The following is a 23,488-nucleotide window of genomic DNA, read 5'->3' on the forward strand; positions in this document are numbered from 1 at the left end:
CATCGAGATACTGAGATAACGAGTGGTTGAGTAATATACAAAATACTCAAACTATGTCAAGATACCAAGGTACCATTACAACAATAATCACCTTAAAACCCAAAATAGTTTAGTGTTAAAGAATTCACGCTAGTTACACAAAATTATTTGTCTATTCATAATACAAATAGTTGCAATCCTTCTGATTATGGAGACAAAATTAGAGACAAAGAACTTTTCCACTTGAGTACAAAACGCACACAGTTTGTTTCATTTATCTATTATTCCTTTATTTATTGGGCCCACAACCATCTTATTTTTGTACATGAGAACGGAGGGCTCATGGGCCTCCTGGGCCCATGGCCCAGCATCCATGTTTCCTTGCAGGATACTTTTAAAAAATTCAATAATGAAATTAAGTTTGCACTGCTCAGAAAAATCTGCAACTAGAAGTAAAACCATAATACCCTCTACTACATCATCATCATCATCATCATCATCTTCTTCTACCAACAACATAGAGATACGTGCCACTATTATGACACATGTCCCTTTCCACATAAAGGTTGATGATAACAAATAACACCTTCACTCCATTGTCGTGTCACACAGTAAGGTCCTTAACCTTGTGGTCTATATAACTTCATACAGACACGTCACAATGGTTCAGAAAGTGATGCCCTTGTTGGATTTTCTGATATATTCAGTTTTCGACCAAAACACACAAACCGTAGTGACAATCAAAATTATGTTCAAGGAATTTTGTTATCTTTTTGTTTCGACTATGATCATATCAATCAAAACTGGTTTGGTTTGATTTGGTTTGGCTCGGGTTCCCATGTACTTTAAATTGGTAAAATGTTAATTCACTTTCACTTTTCTCAGATTTTCCTTCTTTCACTTCTTCCTTATAACATCGTAAAAGTAGTAACCATAACTTATCACATCAAAACTTTCTTTTACTAATTAAGCACACCACAGTTAATTTTTGGTTACGGTTTTTTAATCACATGTAAGATATAAAACTGTTAATATGTGGTTTTTTTATATCATCGTTAAATAATGTTGTTACTTTACATTAAAAAAAATTAAAATGATGATAGGGATACAGCAACATGAAAATGGCTTTTTTTTATTTTGGGTTCTTTTAAATTTAAATTTGTAAAAGTAGGTTTCTTGAATTTTTTTTTTGCAAAATAGGGTCAAGTCGTCGTAGTGGAGGACGACATTATAAGTGAAGTCGTCTTCCACTATGCCGGTTTTCTTTTTTCTTTTTCAGAAAACGAAACCGTGCTCTAAAAAACCGGTTTTCATTCACTTTAAAAGTGAAGTCATCCTTGGACACTAAGACTTCACTTTTTGATTTTTTTTTAATGTTTAGTTTTATGTATATTTTTTAAATATATATTATTTATTTATTTTTTAAATATTTGTCTACAGTAAAAATATAAAAAGTAGTTTTAAAAAATTCTAAAATATTTAGTCATTAAATCTTAATACAAATTAAAAATTATTAAAAAATCTTTTATAATTATATTTGAATATATATATATAAAGCTGAATGTAAAAAAAGAAGAAAAGTGAAGTCGTCAGGTCCAAGGACGACTTCACTTTTAAAGTACATGGAAACCGACTTCTGAAAGCACGGTTTCGCTTTTTGAAAAAAAAAAAAAAAACCGGCATGGTGGAGGATGACTTCACCTTTAATGTCGTTCCCCGACGACTTAACCCTATTTTGTAAAGAAAAATTCAACAGACCCATTTTTACAAATTTGAATTTAAAAGAACCCCTAAATAAAAAAAAGCCACATAAAAATTCATCCCAACAAATTTTTATTGAGAATAAAAACATAAACTACAAAAGATTGGTAAAGAAATAGTAAATTTGTATTAATTTAAGCCTCGTCCTCGCATCTATGTTCAGAATCATTTTTGTTAATACGTAATTCTTGTTTATAAATAATTACTTTAATTTTTCAAATCATATACTATAAAATAGAGTGTTTAAATCTAGACCATGCAGTTAGAATCGGTATTTTTAAATTTAAAATACCCAAATAAAACCACGCGTCTAAATTAAATTAATGATTTTTTTTATGCAGCTTATAGATTTAACAACAATACTAAACTATTTCTATTAGATATTTAGAATTGTAGTAGTAACTGCGTTATAAATAAAAGTTATAATAACTAGGGTTCTAAGATCGGTTTCATCGATGATCGTGATCTGACGATTTGTAAAGTGACACCTGCTAGCAATTTGAGTAGATTGAATTGAAGTAAACATTTATAATAGAAAAAAATTAATAGAAAAAACACAATAAGTTAAACTACTTTGTGAATTAAAATAAAATTGAAGGCACTTCAGCTTTTTCCGTTTGTTTGATAAGAAACTCAGTATCTTTTGATAATGCATTATTAGTGAAGTTGTGTTGAATTGAAAATAAGGTCCTAAGAGATATAATTAGATGCTGGAAACTGTATAAATGTGAGGTCATATTTGTTTAATACGTGTCGTGACTACATTTTAGGATGCACGGCAGAGAAAGAAGTTCCGCTTGATGGAGGTCAAGAAAACAAAATAAGTCATATATACATATATGTCTGTGTAAAAAATAATAATATGAAATTAATATTTTTTATGGAAAATATACATATGATATTAAATCAAAAATAATATATGAAAAGTAGAGTAGGGACTTCATTTAAATACGTTGATGAAGTAAATGATTTTAAGCTGTTATTAAACAATAAATTATCATGGATAGTATAATTATTACCTTTAAAATAGTTATTTAAAAAAATATCCATATAAATTTAATTAGGTTACAATGCAAAGATCTCTACATTAATATATATTATAAAAGTTATAATGACATAAATAAAATACTTGTATATACAATGTAAGATAAAAGTACTCACATAATTAGAGTTTGTGATGCTTTCCTATGTGTTTTTCTTACCATTTTTGTGTCACTTTCGTTGGAATTTATTGAAATCATACTTTCTATTAGTTTTTGATTTAATTTATTCTTTTGATCCATGTTTTTAGAAAAAAATGTCAAGTTAGTTTTTTAATTTTTTTAGTGTTAATTTGGTCTCGATTTTTAAAAAATTAATGTAATTTGATTTTTTTGTTAAATTTTTTTAGATTAATGAATTTTTTTTATCAAGATTGAAACTTTTTTTATAACCAAATAATGAATAAATGAAAGAAAAGTACTTAAGGGATGCTTTAACTCATAAAAAAAAACTTAACCTGGACAATAGATGCAAAAGATTAAAACTTTTAATAAGGATAATTTATTTTGTTGGTGTAGTTAAAATAATTGTAGTGTCAATTTGATGAAAGATCAAGAAATTTAACAAAAATAATAAAACAACATAAATTTTCAAAAATTGAGACTAAAAAGAATTGAAAACCAACATGACACTTTTAAAGGAAAACAGAAAAAAAAATTAAACCTTATTTTTCAAACACAAATGCATCACTAGACCAACTTTATTATTTCTAATTAAAACAAACCGGATAAAATAAATAAATATTAAAGAGAAGTAATGAATACTTTGCAAACATAACATCTATATTCACGGAATAAAATAAAATTAAAAAGATATTTCTAGAAAATAAACTAAAGTCATGCAATAAATCCCAACTATAATTAAAAAAAAAAAAACTGATAGAATAAAGTCGCACGCAAGCACAACTTTTCTAATTCTAAAACTAAAAACATAAACTCATGTTACAAAACATGAATTTTACGTAAAAAAAAATCAATATAATTTTGAAAAGTTTATCCACTTTTATAAATTTCATCGAAAATTACACCAAAAAGATAAAAAAAACAATATATATATATATATACTATGTGGCTTATGTTATACATCATCATTCCGTGGAGAAATTATATATGGTATATTCCACATGGATGAGATTTTGTTGTGGAATCCTTGATTGGACCCTTTTATATAATTATCAGAAACATCTAAATTCGGAGGTTGCGTTGTGCTCTCATATCATCGACAAACAAAACTCTTCCTCTTTAAGGACTCTATATTCCCAATCACTGCTCTTATTATTATACCATGCCGTGCACAAAAAGACTCATATTTTCACCAAAAAATAATTAAATTAACAAACACTCTTCGGAAATACCCTGATTATAAAGAAAAAGAAAAGTTGGTACAATTAATCACATATTAACATAATATGGTTAAACTATTAACTGTTTTTATCATTTGCATTAAGTACAAATAAAACTGTTTTTGTTTTTGTTCTTTTTTCAGTAAAGAATGTTATCTATCTGGGAACGAATTTACTGTATGAGTGAGGAATATTAAATTTAAAATTTAACGTCGAAAAGCAGGCAGAAAATGATTTATGTCCCTTTAAGAGGAGTCACATTGGGTTTCAATAATTTCAATTCAGACATCTTCTCACATAAGGATACGACGATGTGTCGTAATAAGATTGCTGGCAATTATGGGAAAAGCAAAAACAAAAAGACCAGCAATGGACATTGGGTTTGTTGTGTAGTGTCTGAATTTCAAGAAACAAAAAAATCGCATATATATTTGCACAATTAATTATTTGCATTCATTTGTTTGTTTTGTTTGATGAAATATGAAAGCAAAACAATTACCATTTTGTGCACGTTTATCGAACAAAAAATCTGTTAGGTAAATAAAAACTGTGGTTTGAAATTAGAATTGCAGGAAGAATGTTTGTGTTTTGTGGAAGGTTATGTTATGATGAGTTATCACATCAAATAATTAGGGTTTGGTAGTAAAAGTGTGATGATATGGAAGCTCAAAGAGGGACATATGGAGGTAACGTGGCATGGTTGTGGTTGGGTGAAAAATTTGGCATCTTGGAAAGCAGAAAAGGAGAAATGGGTTATCTGTGGCATTCCCTTTCATGAATATGTCCATGCTGTGCCTCTCACGCTTCACAGATTAACTTCTCAACATTCTCTTCTTCTCCCTGCCCTGCATCATTACAGCAGAGACATTTCACCCCACTTCTATTCTTCCCTCACACCTCATCATTTTCGATTTTACTTCCTTCTCTCTTATTACTTAATCTTCAGATATACGACCAGACATTAACTGCGGATGGAACAATTAATCTAATAAACAACAAATTTTGTTTAGATACTATGTTAACTTTAAATCTAACTCAACCTTATATGATTTTTGGAGATCATACTTCGATTAGAGATAACACAAGTTTATGTATATATGTATATAAGTGAATGTAAACTTCACTTTACAAATCAATTTTATGAGGTTGAATTAAGGTTAAAGTCAACTTCTTAATATAGTATAAGAGTCGTGAGTTAGAATCTACCATAACCAGATTTGTTGTTTGTTGAGTCTATTGTGTCACCCACTATTAAAAGATTTATTATTTGTTAGATTTATGGTGTCACCTTTTATTGGGCCACCATTTAATGTTTAGTTTCATATTCCAGATGTATATTTCTCGATGTGAGAGGATGTGTTGGAGATCTCACATTCACCAAAGATAAGACAATAATTTATAGTATATAAATAAATGTAAATCTCACCCAAAGTACCGGTTTAGTAATGTTGAGTTGGACTTAAAATCCAATTCCTAACAGAAAAATACAACTTGTAAAATAAGTTTTACACTTATATACTACATATTGACTTTAATTTTAGTTAATGTGAAACTTTTAATATCTATCAAACTAGTCTTAGCTAAAAAACAATTTTATAAAATTTAACTAAGGTTTAATTAGTCAGTTGGTACCCACTTTCGTTCAGATGTGTCAATTTGGTATCCGTTTTTAAAAATGTGTCAATCTAGTCCCAACTTTTAAAAAGGTGTCTTAATTAGGTCCCTTTCAGACAAAAATTACTACAACCGTTAACTTAATTAATGACTTTTACCACTAAATTTTGGTATAAATATCAATACTTAATTTTGTAAGTCATTTTAAATATCAATACCGTTAACCATGTTAATAATTTTTTGCTGAAAATAACTTAATTGTAGCATTTTTTCAAAAGTTGAAACTTAATTGACATTTTTTTAAAAGTGGATACTAAACTGACACATCTAAATAAAAGTAGGTATCATCTGTTTAATTAAACGTTTAACTAAACTTAAAATCTAATCTCTTGGAATACTGGTGACTACTTTTATTGAATTCTTTTAACCCCTCAATAATGATCTGGGTATAAGAAGGACTCTTGTGAAGAAAGAAGTGTTGTAGAAGATGGTTGCAGTTAGGAGTAACGAAAAGCATCACTACTCTCATAGTGTGCGCAAAGGACACCCTTCACACGTCCCCCTGTGGCCAAGTGCCACTCTACCAAATGCTCAATAATGTTTTGTGGACGGTCAGGATCATGTAATACTGTAAAATATATTTTTTATATATTTTAAAATAAATTACAAACTAAAATCAATCATTTAAAACTTTGGTCGTTCAAAATTCAAAGTTAAAACAAAATTAACATGTTTTACAGCAATTAGATAATAAGAAATTCAAATTTTAAGTGAATTTTCTTTTATTGAAACAAAATCGAAATTCACTAATTTTCATCATTACGAATATTTTTAAGTTGTAAAAAATATTATGCTTTAAAAATAAATTATATTTAAACTACTTACTTTTTAATTTAGTAGTAGTAATATATGTTTGCATTTACTAATTGTAAATAGTTCGCTATCATTACAACAAATAAACAAAACAAGAAGCGAATAACATATCATTCTTTTTATTAGTATTACATATTAACATTAACACATACGCACTAATTATTAAAATACACCCACATACTTAAACATCTCAATATTTAAAGAAGTCCAAATTAACGAAATTAAAGTTTTTACAGTAGTGTTCTTTTTTTTTTTATATTCACCAGAAGAAAATCTTTAAATAACAACAAAATTTAAAGACAAAAAATAATTTATCTAATTTAGATACTATTTTATAAGCTAAAGATTATTGGTCTTTAAAATATTATTGTAAATAAAAAAAAATTAGAATTAGTATTCAGTTATATATTAAATTGATCACTAATTTTAGTTGTTAAATTTTTTGACTACCAAACGAAAGACACTGTATCAATATTGTTACAATTGATAAATAATAATAGTGACCTTTAAAATACTTTTTTAATTGATGTCAAATATGAATTTATTTTATTATTATATATGCCTAATAGTTATATTTTTTAAATATGATACCCTATTAAGTGTGTGTTTGATTTTCGGTGTGAGAACTCAAACTCAAGTTTACTTTACATTGAAAATTTCAAATGATGTTTGATAATTTTATTTTTATGTTTCATTGAATTTCAAATTTGGATTAGTTTCAAAACAAAATCATAAAATTTTTTGGTTGAGTGAGATTTTAAATTTCATTTAACTAAATTTAATTTTTCTAAGTGTATCCAAACACACCAAATTATTTAAACAATTAGATGATTCACTTCACCTAACTATATAAAGACCCAATAGTAAACTAGGTTAGTCGATAATTACTGCGATTCTATTTTATTTGCTTGCAATAACTCTGCTACTTTTTGGACCAATTTTTCGTTTCAATATATTTCTCTTCTTCGCTGGTAAAAAAAATGTATAAAAGAGAGAAGAAAAGGTGAAAAATAAAAGAACTGAAATGGATAGAAAAAAAGTTAAAAAGAGAAAAAACTGAGGACCATTTCTTTATGTACAAGATAAAAATAAAACCATATTAATTTGGATTATATTTTAGTTATTTTATTTTCAATTATTAACTATTCTTATTATTATTGGATAGCTGTTATCTTGTTGGTGATTGCTTGTTCATTGGTAAATCTATAAATAGCATTCAAATAATTTACTCTTTTTTCAACTTCAGATAATGAATCATATCTATTTTCTCTCTCAATCTTTCTTTCTTCTTTTTGAATCTTTATTCATACTCTTTATACAGATATAAAGAGAAAACATAATTACATTGAGACTTTTTCAAATGAAAATGATCAAACTCAACCAACCAAATGAAAAAAAAAAAGGTTGAAATTATATTACTAAAATCCCTTTCACGCCGTACAATACGAGAATATATTTACCACATATTATTAACCATCACCTAAGTTTGAAGTTTAAATTTTGAAAAGTTTTGGTGAAAATAGTTAATACAAAATTTTATAATCTTAATTCAGCATTACGAAATATATTTTCGTAAATATATATTCAGAAATAAATATTACTTAAATTTTTATATTTTAAATATTTTCTCAATTAATAATTTAAAACACATCAAGTTAGCATTTGGCATTCGTTATTTGTTATTTTATTGTGTATGATGATTCACTCTCAAACATGTCAATTGTCAAAACCACAATAGACAGATAAAAAGTAAAATTAGCAAGCAGTCCTTTAATTCACCATATATTATTTATTTCTCCTCGTGTGTGGAATGGTTGCAGCTTACGTAGCGAAACACATAAACCTCCACGAGATAATTATATTCGTTAAAAATGGGTGTATTTTTAACATTTTGCATTTGCAAGTTAAAATAATTTTTTTCATATTACTTATTTTTACAAATTTTCTTCTGAAAGTTTGATGATTGCATGTTTTTTTAGTTTGTATTAAGCTGTGTATAGGATCTATATATAGATAAATGAAATGTATTGATGAGATTTTGGTTCGTAATTTTTGATATATATATATATATATAATATATAATTTGTATAAAAATTGATCTAATGTACAGTTGAAATGTTTGGATAATTAAAGGGAAATGAAAATGATTAGTGTAAATTTGATAGAAAAATTGAACAGGTATATGGCACACATGAGAGCTTTCTATTCAAGCATGTCATATCATTAGTGAGGTCCAAAAGAATCTAAAGAGTGACTTCAAGTTTGGGCCACGTGAGAAGGAGCCCATTTTCTCAAACAATTTGTCTCTCTACAAAGACAAACAATCATGATCTATCCTATGGTCCCCTCCTCTCTTTTATCTTTTCCTCTCTCTTTTCATGCTCCTTTCTATTTCCTTTCCATCAACAAACTCAAAATTTCCTCTCTTAAATTAGTATGGGCCATACACAAAAGCACCCCTCCATTTTCATTTGTCAGACCACGGAAACAAAACCTTTCTAACCTATCAAACTTCATAAAATCAAAATTATTTAAAGTTTTAATTACACGTTTAGTCATTGTTTTCGTCTAGAAATGTCAAAAATTTTTTTAGTCTTTATTTGATCTTGGTTTATAAAAATTGATCCAATTTTATTTTTTTTGTTAAATTTATTGAAACAGATAAAATATTTTTCATCAAAAATTGATATTAAGATCATGTTAATTACACCAACAAAATAAATCATTTTTGTTAAAACTTCAACTTTGTTGAAAAATCTTTGATCTGTGTCAAGAAATTTAACGATAATGATCAATTACATTATTTTTTCACAAATCATGACAAAATTACATCAATTTTCATAAATTGAGACTAAAAATAACTAAATGACCAACTTGACATTTTTGGATGAAAATAAAAACCAAATGAGTAATTTAATCTTATTCAAAATAGTGTGGCCGATTATGAACTTTAAGCTGAACTCACTTTTACAAAACCGGTTTATGAGGTTTACACTCATTTATATATTATAAACTCGTCGAACATGAAACTAAACATTAATGAGTGATTTGACAGAAGGTGAAACCATAAATTCAACAAATAGAAATTTTCGTTAGAATAAACTCTAACACATAACTCTTTTACTATGTTAAGAAATCAATTTTAAATCTATCTCAACCTTATAAAATTAGTTTAAAAAGTAAATTTTACAACCACTTATATTCTTGCAAACTCGTATTATCTGAGTTTCCTACCATAACTTAAACATATATCATGGGTGTATGTATATTGAATAGGAATGGAATGATGAAATAGTGCAGAAGATGCTTAATTAGCATGCATAAACTAAAGATTGACCAAATTCATTTGATTTCCTCTAATCTAAATCATCTTTTGGTTAGTCAACTGGTTCCACAAACCAATTTTGCTGTCCACCAGTTGGTAAACGATCCCTGCCTTCATTATTCTGGATTGATTCCACAGAGTCATAGTGAAAAACACAGAAAAATTACACGAACAAGGCTGAGAGATTCCAATTTCCACATCAGAGGGCAGAAGCAAAAAAGAACTAGGCACGCTTTCCACCTATGCTTTCTTTCATACAGGTGGTGAGCACAAAGGTGAACCTGAAAAGTATTTTTGCACTTTGCAGAAGCAACAGAATTTTGATGATTAATTGTTTGTCCGAAGATGCTGAAGGACACATGACACTCCCTGCACTTGCCAGGCCAAATGCCCTACGCCAAGTGAAACCATCAGAACAAACAAAAGTGTTTGTCCTGAAATGGACATCTAAGTGCCTTTTTTTTGTTTTGTTCTACACTCTGTGATGCATAGTACCAAGCTATGAACCTTTTTTTCTTTCTTTCACATGAATTCCTTTCCTTAAATTTCCTATTTTCTAAAATTGTGGGACTTTAAGGTTATGCCACCCTCCTATTTTTCCTCCTCTTTGCTAAAAACAGAATGAAAAGTGGAGCATTTAACAGTAACACTAATGCACTTCTCTGAATTTATTCACTTTTAAAAGAGTGGTTCAAATTCCTACCACACTTTCTCCTCTGTTTTTACTTCACTTTACAGCTTAGTTTCATATTCCCCTATGCTTTCATTTCAAGGTTTATAAGCCTCTGTTTCTCAACCTCACTTTCACTTATACCACTCTGTTACGCTTTCTTTAATTTTAATACTCATCTCAATTCTTACTAAACTCCACACTCGTCCTTCATTTTAACAACATGCTTTCTAATATTTTCATTTTATTTAGTTACGTTTTTTTATCTCTCCATGTTGGGTGAAATTGAGATTTTATCAATAACATTTTCTGTTTATGTATCTATTAGATATCTGATCATAACATGTTGAGATGATAGTTTAATTTTTTTTTTCTTTTTTGATGTGTTGAGTTTGAGATTCGAACCCACTACAGATTCCTCCTTACTTTAACATCGAATGCAAATTTTCTATAATATTAATTACGAAATTATTAGCTTGAAAATATTTGTGGACGAAAATGGTTATACAAAATTAGACGGACACTATTAAAAATATCTTTTTTCGAATTATTATAAAGAAAATTCTCTCTAGAAAAATTTTAGTCATTTTCTAAAGCTATATGGGTTGACATTCTTCTTCTCTTTACACCCAATTAGTGGGAAATTGTGTGAATTGATGGTTGAGTTACTTAAACAAGCTTCATCAATAATAAAATATGGAGTTTTATTTTCAGATTTTCTTAATTTTCACGTGCAGTTGCCGTAAGTGGGATTTATTACTTTATTCTTACAGTGTTTGAGAAATTGACAAAAATTAGGTTCATTTCTAAATTAATGTTTTTTAAACTCAATATGTAAATGTGGAAGAATATAACACGCCATATTGAAAGAGAATTTGAATAATCTGATCAAACTGAAGCACAGAATCTTCCTTTTTTGATTTCATCGTTTAGATAATAGTATAAAAATATATGACATTTTGTTTTTTCTTCTTAATTAATTGCTCTATTAAGAAGACAACTATTTTATTTTTGTCAAGATAAAAAAAAAAGAACGATTTGACCAGATAATTGTCTACTTACAAATTGGATTATGCATTACTGCATGCTTAATTTATTGTTCTGGAGGATAAAGGGAATATTAAATTGTCCCTCCTTAATTTAAAACCTTAAAGATATCTAAACAACTACTAATTTCAATGTATACAAAATATTTTATCTAATCATGACACGTTTTTTTTCAATTGTTGATGTATCTAATGGATCTTCTTCAACACAAAGTTGCAACAAATAATTTATATTACATTTTTATTATAACAAATATTTGAAATAGAAAACGAGTGTTTGGAGAAAATTTAAAATGTCTTACTATCTAATCTTAAAAATCCTGAATACCCACATAAGTTATCATTTACATCTAATGCATGATGTAATCACAAATTGGCATTGTTGTTTATTGTACTAATTTTATTATATTTTATCTAAGTCAATTAGTTAACGTGTAAGAATGATTGTAATATTTTTACTGACGAAAAAGTATATTTACAAAATAAGACATGACATACATTCAACAACTCTATTAATTTAGTGAAATTTTGATCTACCTATTTTTTTTTTTTTATCTTTATATTAGTTAATTTTAATATTGTTGACAAACATTGAGACTTTTAGTATTAGGGAGATTTCTCTAAATCATCTAAGGCATATATGTGTGCCTATTGGAAACATTTTAGTCCATCCTCATAAATTATGTCCTCCAAGTGATCATCAAATTGCACATTAGAGTGGTAAGATTAAGACATACTTAGAATATTTAAAAAATAAATATGTAAGGTTTACATCATATAGCTCTTTAAGAAACTATTACAAAAAATATATTATATATTTTAGTATCAACTAAAATTACTAACATTTTCTGTCTAAATAATGAGCAAGTAGACAATAATGTTGACATCTCTCAAATTTTGTTGAACAAATTGTACAACTCTTTAACTACACTTTCACATATCTCATTCATTTAGAGGAAATATATTATGATATCAATTGAAATTATCTCTTGTTCCAATAATTAATGCTTAATTAATAATTTGGTTGGTATATTTGTTATTTTTAAAATATATACGGATATTGTGTTAATGTCAAATTTAACAGGAAGGACAAAATTAAACCTTTTCAAAACATAATTGGAGGAATAAATTGAATCAAAAAATAATAAAGAGAACAAAATGAACCAAACTAAAAAATTAAATGACTAAATCAGTAACTATATCCTATTTAATAAAGGGTAAACTTAGAAAAAAATGTCTATACCAAAACATGAATCTTTTTCTTATAATAGTATAAATTGAAAACTTTTGTTGTATATCCAATAGTCTCATCGCTTACGGAGTTGAAGTCAAAGGTAATTTAAATACCTCTTCTGACTTCTGAGTTGTATTTTAAGAATAAAACTGTGACGGAGCTTCAAACTCAAAAGCAAACAATATCTCAGATGTGATGATTGACCCTAATGATGTCACTCAAACTTGAGACCTAAACATTTACGCCGCCATTTGTGGGAACGAAAGCGATTTCCCTTAGTCCTTCATTAGGGAATGAACCATCATTCCCCTTAAATCTCCACTAGGGACTTATATTCGGGTACATCCAATAACTTCACATCGCTTAAAAGTTGGGGTTAAAGGCCGTTTAAATGTCCTTTTCACCTTTTGAAATACCTTCTAAAAATAAAACCGTGATGAAACTCTAAACTCTAAAGCAGACAATATCACATATAGGATGATTGACACGTAATATTTCCAAAGATGATAATAATGTTTAGACAAGGTTAACAAAAATGATTAAATTTAATCAATACCAATGAAACTTAATTAAAAAAACAAATAAAAGGATAAAAGCATATAAAATTACTAATTACACACAAAGTTTAATTCATTTTTATCTAGTTTGTTTCGGAAATTGTATAAAAAATTGATCTGATTAAAAATTGACTGTTTTTAACTTAATTTTCTAACTTTTGTATGATTAAGGTAGTTTATATTTAGGATTGCATTTTAACTTTTAATTTGGAAGGATATATTTCAAACTCTATATTTGTAAATGACTCAAAAAATTTATCTCAAACTATATATATTTTATTTTATTTTTTCTTTCGTATATTTTCCCTTTTAACCTTTTCAAGCTATTTATCTGTCCCTTCTTTCTTCAAAAATTTTGTAAATAGGTAAAAAATAATTTTATATTGTAATTTAAAATATTTAATTTAAACTTAATATAACTATAAATGTAGATTACTTATTTATTAAAAGTAAATTTAATTATATAACATAAAATCTTAAGTTGGTCTTTCAATTTGTGGTAAAACAATTTATTATCTATCAAATTTTAAATTATTTTTTATAATTTCTGGAATTTGAAAAAAAAAACAATTTCTTTAGTCCCTTTCCTTAAAATATAAATAAATATTTCACTTATATGTTTTTTATATGACAAGAATTATTGATTTACATTCTTATGATCCAATACCTATTATTTGTTCAGTATGACAATTAAATTAATTTTTTTTTCTGAGGGAGTAAAACAATTACTTTTAGCTAAATTGTAGGAACATTTTTTTCTTTTGTGTATTTTATCACTCATACCTGACATCAATGTAAATTTGGATTGGGTAAGACTGCTCAGTTTGGAATCCTCGCCAACCATCATCAAAAGTGTGTTTTTTTTTTTTTTTTTAATTTAAGAATCTTATCTTAATCACAACATTTTCTCCCATAATGTTGTTTATTGATGTGGATGGTTTCCTAGTGAAAGTAATAGTAATTAAAACATAAAAGGAAATTGGATACTGGAGTTTCCAGATAAGGAGATGATAACGAGATAAGGTCTGTTTGATACATAATTTTTAGGTCTGAATTTTTCAGAAAGATCGAGAATAAAATCACATTTTATTAATTATTTATATAAATTAACTACTACAAATATAAATATCATATTAAACTTTACAATGGAAGTTTAAAGATACCTACGTGTTGGCTAACTATATCCATCTCAAAAGAACATTTTAAAGTTCATGCAGCTTTACATGTTCATGATGTATGCTCTTCTCATTTCCACTTTTTATTTTTTTTTCAGATATTTCAGATGTAGATAGGTTCATTAGTAGTGGGCATTGGCAAAATACATTTCATGCATAAATACGTGAAAAATATGTTTATTGAGACAGATATTGATTTACAATATTTTTGGTATTTTGATATATATAATTTTTTTTCTTATACATCATAATTAATTTAATCTTTTTACAACTGATCTTTTGTTAAGGTCTGATAGATCGAATCAACCAAAAATAAAATTAAAATATAAAATTAAAATATAAAATTAAAATATAGGTTAAAATATTTTTTTGTCCGTTTAAAAATCTTAAATAAGTTTTAAGATTTTTTTTTTAATCTCAACTAGGTTTATATTTTTGAAAATGTGTAACAATTAGGTTAGTAGAGTGTTAACGATGTTAAGGATGTGTCATGTGTCAGTTCCTCATTTTTTTTAATTTGTTTTTAAATTATTCATGCCACTTAATATTGTGTCACGTGTCAGTAAGGTGACACGTGTAAAGTTATTGTCTGAATCTCAATTTGATCCATATATTTGCTATTTTTATTACATTTCAATCCATTTTTTATTATTTTTAAATATATTTTAAAAAATTCATTTATTATATATCTTTTTTAAAATTATGATATTTAATAGTAATTCAAATAATTTAAAAAAAAAATGCAACCAACATGCCTTTGCTGGTACTAATATAATTTTATTGATTATTTTGAGTTTGGTTATGTTAAAGTTGATAAACAAATTCTATCATCGTGCTTTCGGTTAATACGTTGAGTTGAAAAGCAATTATGCATTATCTACTACAAAAATAATATAGTAGTTTAAAGTCAAAGAATGCTAACCAAGTTCATTGTAATGTCAACATTTTAACTAAAAGGAAACTAGATAATTTCTGAAGGTGCCATTGTTGTTAAAAAGTTCACCTTTTCTTTTACTACCTTATATATGTACTAGGAGAGTTTATAAAAGAGTGGAATAATCTGTGTCGTCTAATCTTTTAGATTCATTATTATTTTTTTATTTATTTAAAAACAATTAAGAATCAATATTGTTAATAATTAAGATAAGTTTGATTATTTTCAATCATTTATTTATGTTCTGTATAAAAAATTAAAAATTAAAAATATATTTAATTTAAATATGTTATTTTAATAATTCAAATCATTGATGAAATTATTTATCTGCACGAAGAAGAATTATTAGAATTTAAGGTTAAATATGATTTTAATTATTAAAATTAGATATTAAATTAAAATTTATCTTTGTTTTAGATTTTAATATAATTTGGTTTTATATTTTAAAAATAAATAAATATAATTTTTTAATATTTCACATTTACAACTTAAATTGTCTATATTATTTAATATATGTTTTGAGTTAAATATCAGTTTAAAATACCATTTAATACATAAAAAATTGACATTGTAAAATTAAAAATATTATATCCATTAAATTTGATAAATAAAATATATCAAATTATAATTTTGTTACCGTATTTAAAGATTAAAAATATATTTAATTATAAAATTTAGATTTAATTAGTTATATGATATACATTTTTATTTAAATGAATGAGTTTGATATTTATTTTTAAGAAAATGAATTGTATTATAACTTTTTTAAAAGTGTCTCGATTAAATTTTTTTCAAATAATAATTATTAACGTCATCATCAATTCATTCGTAATTTTTATATTAAATTTTAATATAAATATTAATATTTAATTTTATAAATTATTTAAAAAAACTACTTTTTAAAATTGAAACTCAATTAATAAAAGAGTATTAAACTTACGGATAAAAACAAAATTGGATATTAAACCTAAAATTTATAACTTCTAGGCATTATTTTGTAACACGTGATCTGTTAGGACAAATTTGCAGAAGATAAGATTGAAAAGATGAGACGTACATAAGTTTTCCGATCACTGTTGTTCTATAATTTGTACATTAATAAGATAAGAAGTGTTCTGCAAAGAAATTAAAATGACAGTACGATAAAAAAAAGGTACTCAAACTGTAATATACACCTTAATGTTAAAAAATGGTGGATGAAGAGTCCCATCACATTATTCCATTCAATAACTCTTAAATGATGCCAAAAAGAGTGTTTGATGAGAGAAAAATTCTAGAAAACAAGTAATCTTTGCTACAAATTTTGTTTCTGCAGTAGTGGATGTGACATGAACGATGCACTTCATGGTTTTCCATTCTTCAGAGTTGTGATTAGCAAGTGACCCTTCAATTCTCAAAGTGTATACAGAACAATAATAATTCAGAGTTCAAACTATTTTCTTATTACCATCTTCGTTTAACTTTCAACGTCACAACCCAAAATACTTTAAAAAATATAGATAAGGTCTCTCGCTAAGAGAGCTTAGTCACCTAATAATTTGTTTAACCAAGAAAGTTTTACAATTGAAGAATGATACTTTGTTTAAATTTAAGATTAGAAAAAGTTTAGCGGAAGAATAAATGAAATAAAAAGTGAGATACTAAAGAATTTAAAGTTAAATGTTATATAAAAAACATTTAGATATAAAAAGCGAAATTCTTTTATCATTTGATATTATGTTTAAAAAGCTTCATATGCTTTTGAAGATAAAGATAGTATTTTTGTTATTTGTACTCAGAGAGTTGTCGTATTATTGCTTGTCTACTTTCTTTTATTTGTTTTGTCATTCACCATTAAATGTTTTAACTTTTGTTTGTAATTCACCATTAAATATTTTAACTTATCTATTACTCACACTTATTCTTCAAAGTTTCATATATACTCAATATGATGGATCAGAAAAAATATTAGTTATATCTCATATCATAAATATTAAAAGGAAAAAGTTATTTAAAATTATTTAACTAATAACTTTTACAAGGATAAAATGATCTAAACAAAAATTAGTTTTTATATTTTTAAAAGAAGAAGAGATTAAATAGTAATAAGAAATAATATTAAATGATAGTAAAAAATATCTTGGTATTAAAATACTAGTGTGTTCATATTAAAATTGAATGGTAATAATTATAAAATATTGTAGTGAATTTTAAGTTTAACTTTATTCTATAAAATTAGTTTCTAATATGAAATTTACATTTATCTGTATAATTGAAATTCACTTATTTTGGTTGATGTAAAGTTAAGATATGTTTGAATTATCTATGATACAACGATACTTTAATTTGAATCATATATCCGTGTTTGATACATATCTATGTCCGATACTTTAAGATATTTTTTTATACTTAGTAATAAATTATCTAATCTTTAAAATTGTAGTACTTTTATGAAAATAATAATTTATAATTTTCTACATTAACAAGTTCAATATATATGATTTTAATTTGGATTCACACAGTAACAATCACATATTTATATTATTTTTAAAAATTATTGTATATTTGTTAATATGCATATATCATATATCGTATTCTATAATTTTCAAACTAAACATATTGGCGTATCAGATATATATCATTTATCGTATTCTATAATTTTCAAACTAAACATATCTGATACACATATCGTATTTGTACATAGAAAATAAACTTAAACTTGTTTTTGAGTCTGAGAAATAAAAACACACTTAATTGTTCTGGTTTTGTTTCTGACATTGTGAAGATTATTTGACAGCATTAGGGGATTGGAAACTGATGCAGAGGGCTAGTGTTGGCGTGAGTGATGAATGAGGAAAAGTGTTGAGTTAAGCCCCCACCATGGCCTCCACCACCACCACCATTATGTTCACACTTCTCTGCCATTGGCTTGGTGCAACTCATCTGCCTCTGCGATTCGCAAATATGATGCCACACATTATTTAATATACTCATTAAAAACAATACCCTTTTTCATTTTTTCTTTAAAAAGAGCATGACAAGAAACATGATTGGGGACACTGTATTATAAAATGGTTCTGTCCTTTTCTTACTTTGTCCTTATTTTAATACTTTCTTCTCACATCATATATTTCCAAAGTCCTGCAACTGTACTATCATTATTGCCCTATTTACTTCCCATTTTTCTTCGTATAAATACTCATTCTCTTTCTTCCTTTGTCCCAAATAAATAAATCTCAAAACTCATCCTCCTCTCCTCTGTTATACTTTCTCTTCCTCTGCTTTTCTTACTCTGTTTCCGCTCCAACATATATTGTATCTGCCTCTCTTCTAAGTTAGATTCAGTATTGGAGAAATGTATGCTGAAACTGGTCTTCTCTTCCCATATTTGCACAACCTCTCTCAAGAGCTTCACCAGCTTGAGGAGTACTGCAAAACCCAGAAGTACAATGCTCCAATGGTATCTCCTCTTGCTCTCTTCTTCGCTCTGCTCATTCCCCTGTTTTTGCTCTGTTTTTCTGCATTTTGTTTCATTTTATTTCTTCTTTTTTCTCTTATGCAATAAATTTCGAAACTTTGATACTTCTTCCTTACTCCGAATTGCCCCTATTCGTTTCTTCGGAGTAAATGGGGTATCGGAAAATGGGTCACTTTTTATTACAGAATTAAACTCGATTTAAGTTGGTGTCTGAGTCTAAATTTTCACGTAAATGTTTACTTCTCACATTTCAGATTTTTTGCTACGTTTCTTCCTCTTTTAGTATATGATTTGCGGTTCCTTCCTTGATGGGTAATATCAAGCTGAAGAAGGAAAGCTGATAACCAAACATCTTCTAACTTAATACATGCTTATTCATTTTCGTTTTTCTCCTTCTCTTCTTTCTGAACGTTTTCTCTTATTAGTACCTCAAGTGGAAACAACTGTAGTTGGATTCATACGCTGGATCTGAAAAAGCATGAGAAAAGGAGAGAAAATAAAATGGGTATAAAAGGGAAGTATTTTCTCTGTTATAGTTCCGTCTTGTGTAATCTTTCTTCCTACTGTTACAAGTCTGTAGTGTGTGAACTCTCAGTGGGGTTTGTCCTTTTGCGCCGCACTGAGGAGGGAGATTAAAGAAAAAAAAAAGGACTTTTATTCGCTTTACTTCTTTATAGTAAGGAAAAAGGGTAAAGGAATGGAGTTTGTTAATGCTCAACTTAATCATTTCCTCATGGTGTTTGTCGAGCACTACATGTAGTTCTAGAAAGGTTATTTCTATTTCTGCTCCTGTTACATTTAATAAATGGTAAAATTAGGTTGCTTTCATGTGGTGTGGTTTTCTGTTTTGGCACTAAAATTTCAATCAAATTTCGGGTGACAGTGCCTTGCAATCAGAGAAGGAGCACCTTGACTAATCCACCTTCTGGTTTTGTGTCCACTACGGTATAAGGATTTATAATGATATTGCTTGCAGCATAACCTTAAATAATAGTGATGTGTGAATTTATATCTGTTGTTCAATTATTTGTTTTTCACTGGCTTCCTTTATTTATTCTGATTTCAATAATTCACGGGAAGGAAAATAGTGATCCATAGTCTCTACCTGAGTTATAATCAAATGTATTCTGGACAGTGTGTGATTCTAGTTTCACTGTTTCAGCTGTTAAAAGCTGGATTTTCTTTCAAAGCCAGGTTATGGGTTGATGCATGGCTTGGAATTTGAAACCATTTATTGAATTCCAATTTGAAATCCTGAATCTTAGCAGCCATTCTTTTTGTTTGTGAAGGTTCAGCTGAATATGTATTGGCAGATAATGTTTACAGCTTTGCAGTAGGAATATGGTGTTTGTTTGCCACCGTGTGTGGAATTTTATTTGTGTTGAAATTAAAAGAAGAAGCGTAAGAAAATCCTTGCCTTTTTATTCATTTACCGTTTAACCTACAATATATACTATTCTGATATAAGTACTTGAATCAATTTCCTGAACTGGAGAATCTCACATATTTCTTAGACTCTGCTTGAAACTCTTTGAAACCCTTGCCCAACTCTCTTACTGACATATAGCTTTTTCTGTCACCTCACTGTCTCAGATTGATTCTCTCTTTTTTGCTGTTTCTCTCTTTCCTAAAAAAGTTGAGGATAATCCCATCCATAAATCATGTTTTGGTTGGATGACCATGATATGCAATTGGAATCTTTTTCCATTCTAAGAAATTTATATTGTGGTCAGTTGCTTTAAGAATCACTTTACTTGATGGAATCATGCAAATATCATCATGAAACTTTTGGCATCATTGATATGTCAGTAAATCATCTTTGGGCAGCTTCTCAGCATTAGCAAGTTAAATATGATAACTAGTTGGAAACAAGCATCACATGCTCACAACAATTGACTACTGGATATAGATTATGACTAAACATTGAATGTGTTGATGACACATCTTTTTGAGGGTGCAGGGTATGGGAGAAGGAAAGTGTAAATCATTGTAACCCATACCGTGTCTGGAATTGACATATTGTGATGTGTCCTTTCCTCTCTTTTTTCTTTTGTTGCATTACAGTTATTGCTTTTGGTACAATACTATTATTTCATATTTGTCTGTAATAGTTAACAGTCTGTGCTATTTTTTTGTTCTAAAGCTGTATTCTGCTTTCACTTGTTAGTTGTTGCATTCTGGTTATACATTATGTTATTATCAAGTCCAATAGTTTCATATAGCTTAAAAATAAAGTTAAAGTTAATTTCATTTGTATAGCTCTTTTCCTTTTCTTAATTACTTTATAATTTAGTTCCCCATGTGTTTGATGCAGGATGAGCTTGTTCAGTGTTCTGCCATGTCAGAGTATGATTTGGCAGCAGAGGGAGATCTGTTCAAAGCTCCTGAACCTATTATTGAAGAGCCAATCATGGACCTGGATCCCATGACCATCTCAATGATGTCTTGTGGGGAAGATGTTTCCTCTCAGGGACTAAAATCCACTGATATTGATATTCTTCAGAATGATCAATTTCTGAGTGAGGTATTCTATGAATGCAAAAAGGATCTCTTAGAAAAGGCTGCAATAGAGTCACCACTCTCTGAGATTCTGGAAATCAAGGTTCCTCTTCTGAACATTGATGAAAACTCAATTCAAGAAAACAAGTCACTTCCTGACATGCAGTTGGGAAAGAGTGTCAGTTCAGGAAGTTTAAGCTCAATGGAATGGATTCGTGGAGCTGCAATGAAGCCTGCTTTCATTGATATCCCTGCAATGGATTTCAATGCAGTTTATGGCATGCGAAGATCGTTTAGTGAAGGAGATATAAAGGTTTAACTTAACCTCTTTTGTATATACAGTTTTGCTGGAATCTATCACATGTCTAAAAAATTCATAATCTGCTTCTGTGATCAGAAATTAAAAGTCTGTTACAGAAATACACCGAAATTCTTGTGGTGCCTTTTGCCATGTATATCATGTTATCCATATGATTAACTTGCTTCTGGATATTCTGTAAGTGCTGCTACCTTGAGAACTTGCAGTGTAATTAAATATCTGTCACTTAATTTGCCCTTAACTCGTGTCTTTCCAAACACCTAAAATGAGTTACTGTATCCAGCAAATTATGCTTCCTTGTGCAGAATGACAAACAATTTCTGTTTTAAATTTATTTGTCGTGAATAAACTCACCAAGATCTAGTGATTTACTCAACTATTGTGACAGACTCTGGGTAACGGAAACATGAACATTGTTCAATCACCCGTTGAGAGGCCCTTTCTCATCTGCAACTGCACCAGTGAGGAACGCTTCCAAAAGCTCTCCAGGTACAGGAATAAGAGGACAAAGAGGAACTTTGGGAGGAAAATCAAGGTAATCATATAGGTTCACCACGCTGTTCTCAAGGTTTTCTAGATTTTGTTTTATTCAATTCAATGCATATCTCATGGATGAATACTTTCTCTTATAAAAATGTTCATCACCTCAACTGTTGAAGCTTTGAACTGTGTTGTTATTTTTTGCTATTTTTGTACTTAGTGTGCGTTTGCAAATCCTTGTCAGTTTTGCTTAAAAAAGTAGAAGCTAGAAGTAGCTGCTTCTCAATTAGCATGAAAAATCACATCTCAACATGCTGACAATCCTTGATATGCTATTAAGTTGTTAAGTTTGGCATCAAGATTGGTTTTCTTTGGCAACCAAGTTTTATTTTGATCGATGTTATTTTGTATCCAGATGTATACTTTATACTGATCTTATCTTTAGTTGATGTGGAACTTCTAACATCTTGTATCCAAATATATATTTTAAATTGACCTTATTTCTAGTTTACATGGGATTTCCAACATTTTTAACCAAAAGCGGATTTTCATGTGAGATGATGATATTCTTGTTTTGTCCAGTATGCATGCAGGAAGGCTCTTGCTGACAGTCAACCAAGAATCCGTGGAAGATTTGCAAGAAGTGAAGAATGTGAGAGCAAGAGGGAATGAATGAATGACTTAATAACTGATATAGTAGTAGGAAGAAGGTAGAGTGAAGTAGCTATATCTGATCAAACTCAGAAGTAGTAATTATGTGATTAGAGCTTATTGTATGTTTGAGCAGATATTTGCTGAATAAAGCAGACCCCAAACTTCTTAGGGTAGTTCATCTCTTTATCTATTCTATCATCGTCTCTGTACACGGGAATTACCTTCCACATATGTAAATAGGTTTGTTCAATAATGGAAAGAAAAAGAAAATATGTTGTACTGTGTTCATATACATATATATATATATATATATATATATATATATATATATATATATATATATATATATATATGTATATATATCACCAAATGACAAGGTAAGATCAATAATTTCGTTCTCTAAAATTTTCATGTTTAACCCATCAAATATAATTGATTTCCTCCTCCAATTTAGGGTATCAATGAGATTATTATTTCATCAATCATTAGATATTTAATATATGGAATGGTAAGCTTTCATGTTATTTC

At 27.9% G+C, this 23,488-nt stretch overlaps 1 protein-coding gene across 2 annotated transcripts; it reads left to right on the forward strand.

Moving 5' to 3' along the window:
- The first annotated feature begins 18,690 nt into the window (after window positions 1-18,690).
- On the forward strand, window positions 18,691-23,232 carry LOC114164124 (CCT motif family protein). 2 transcript variants are annotated; one of them, XM_028048653.2, is made up of 4 exons: window positions 18,691-18,990; window positions 21,323-21,820; window positions 22,215-22,361; window positions 22,889-23,232. In XM_028048653.2, the coding sequence occupies exons 1-4, from the start codon at window positions 18,886-18,888 to the stop codon at window positions 22,976-22,978; spliced, it is 840 nt and encodes a 279-aa protein (XP_027904454.1). In that variant the 5' UTR covers window positions 18,691-18,885; the 3' UTR covers window positions 22,979-23,232. The 2 variants fall into 2 exon arrangements, with proteins under 2 accessions (XP_027904454.1, XP_027904455.1); XM_028048654.2 differs by lacking the exon at window positions 18,691-18,990 and adding an exon at window positions 19,875-19,953.
- The last annotated feature ends 256 nt before the right edge of the window (window positions 23,233-23,488 follow it).

The sequence above is a fragment of the Vigna unguiculata genome, chromosome 9 (genome assembly GCF_037176805.1).
Source record: "Vigna unguiculata cultivar grain cowpea cultivar isolate G323 ecotype 2 chromosome 9, ASM3717680v1, whole genome shotgun sequence".
Lineage (NCBI taxonomy): Eukaryota > Viridiplantae > Streptophyta > Magnoliopsida > Fabales > Fabaceae > Vigna > Vigna unguiculata.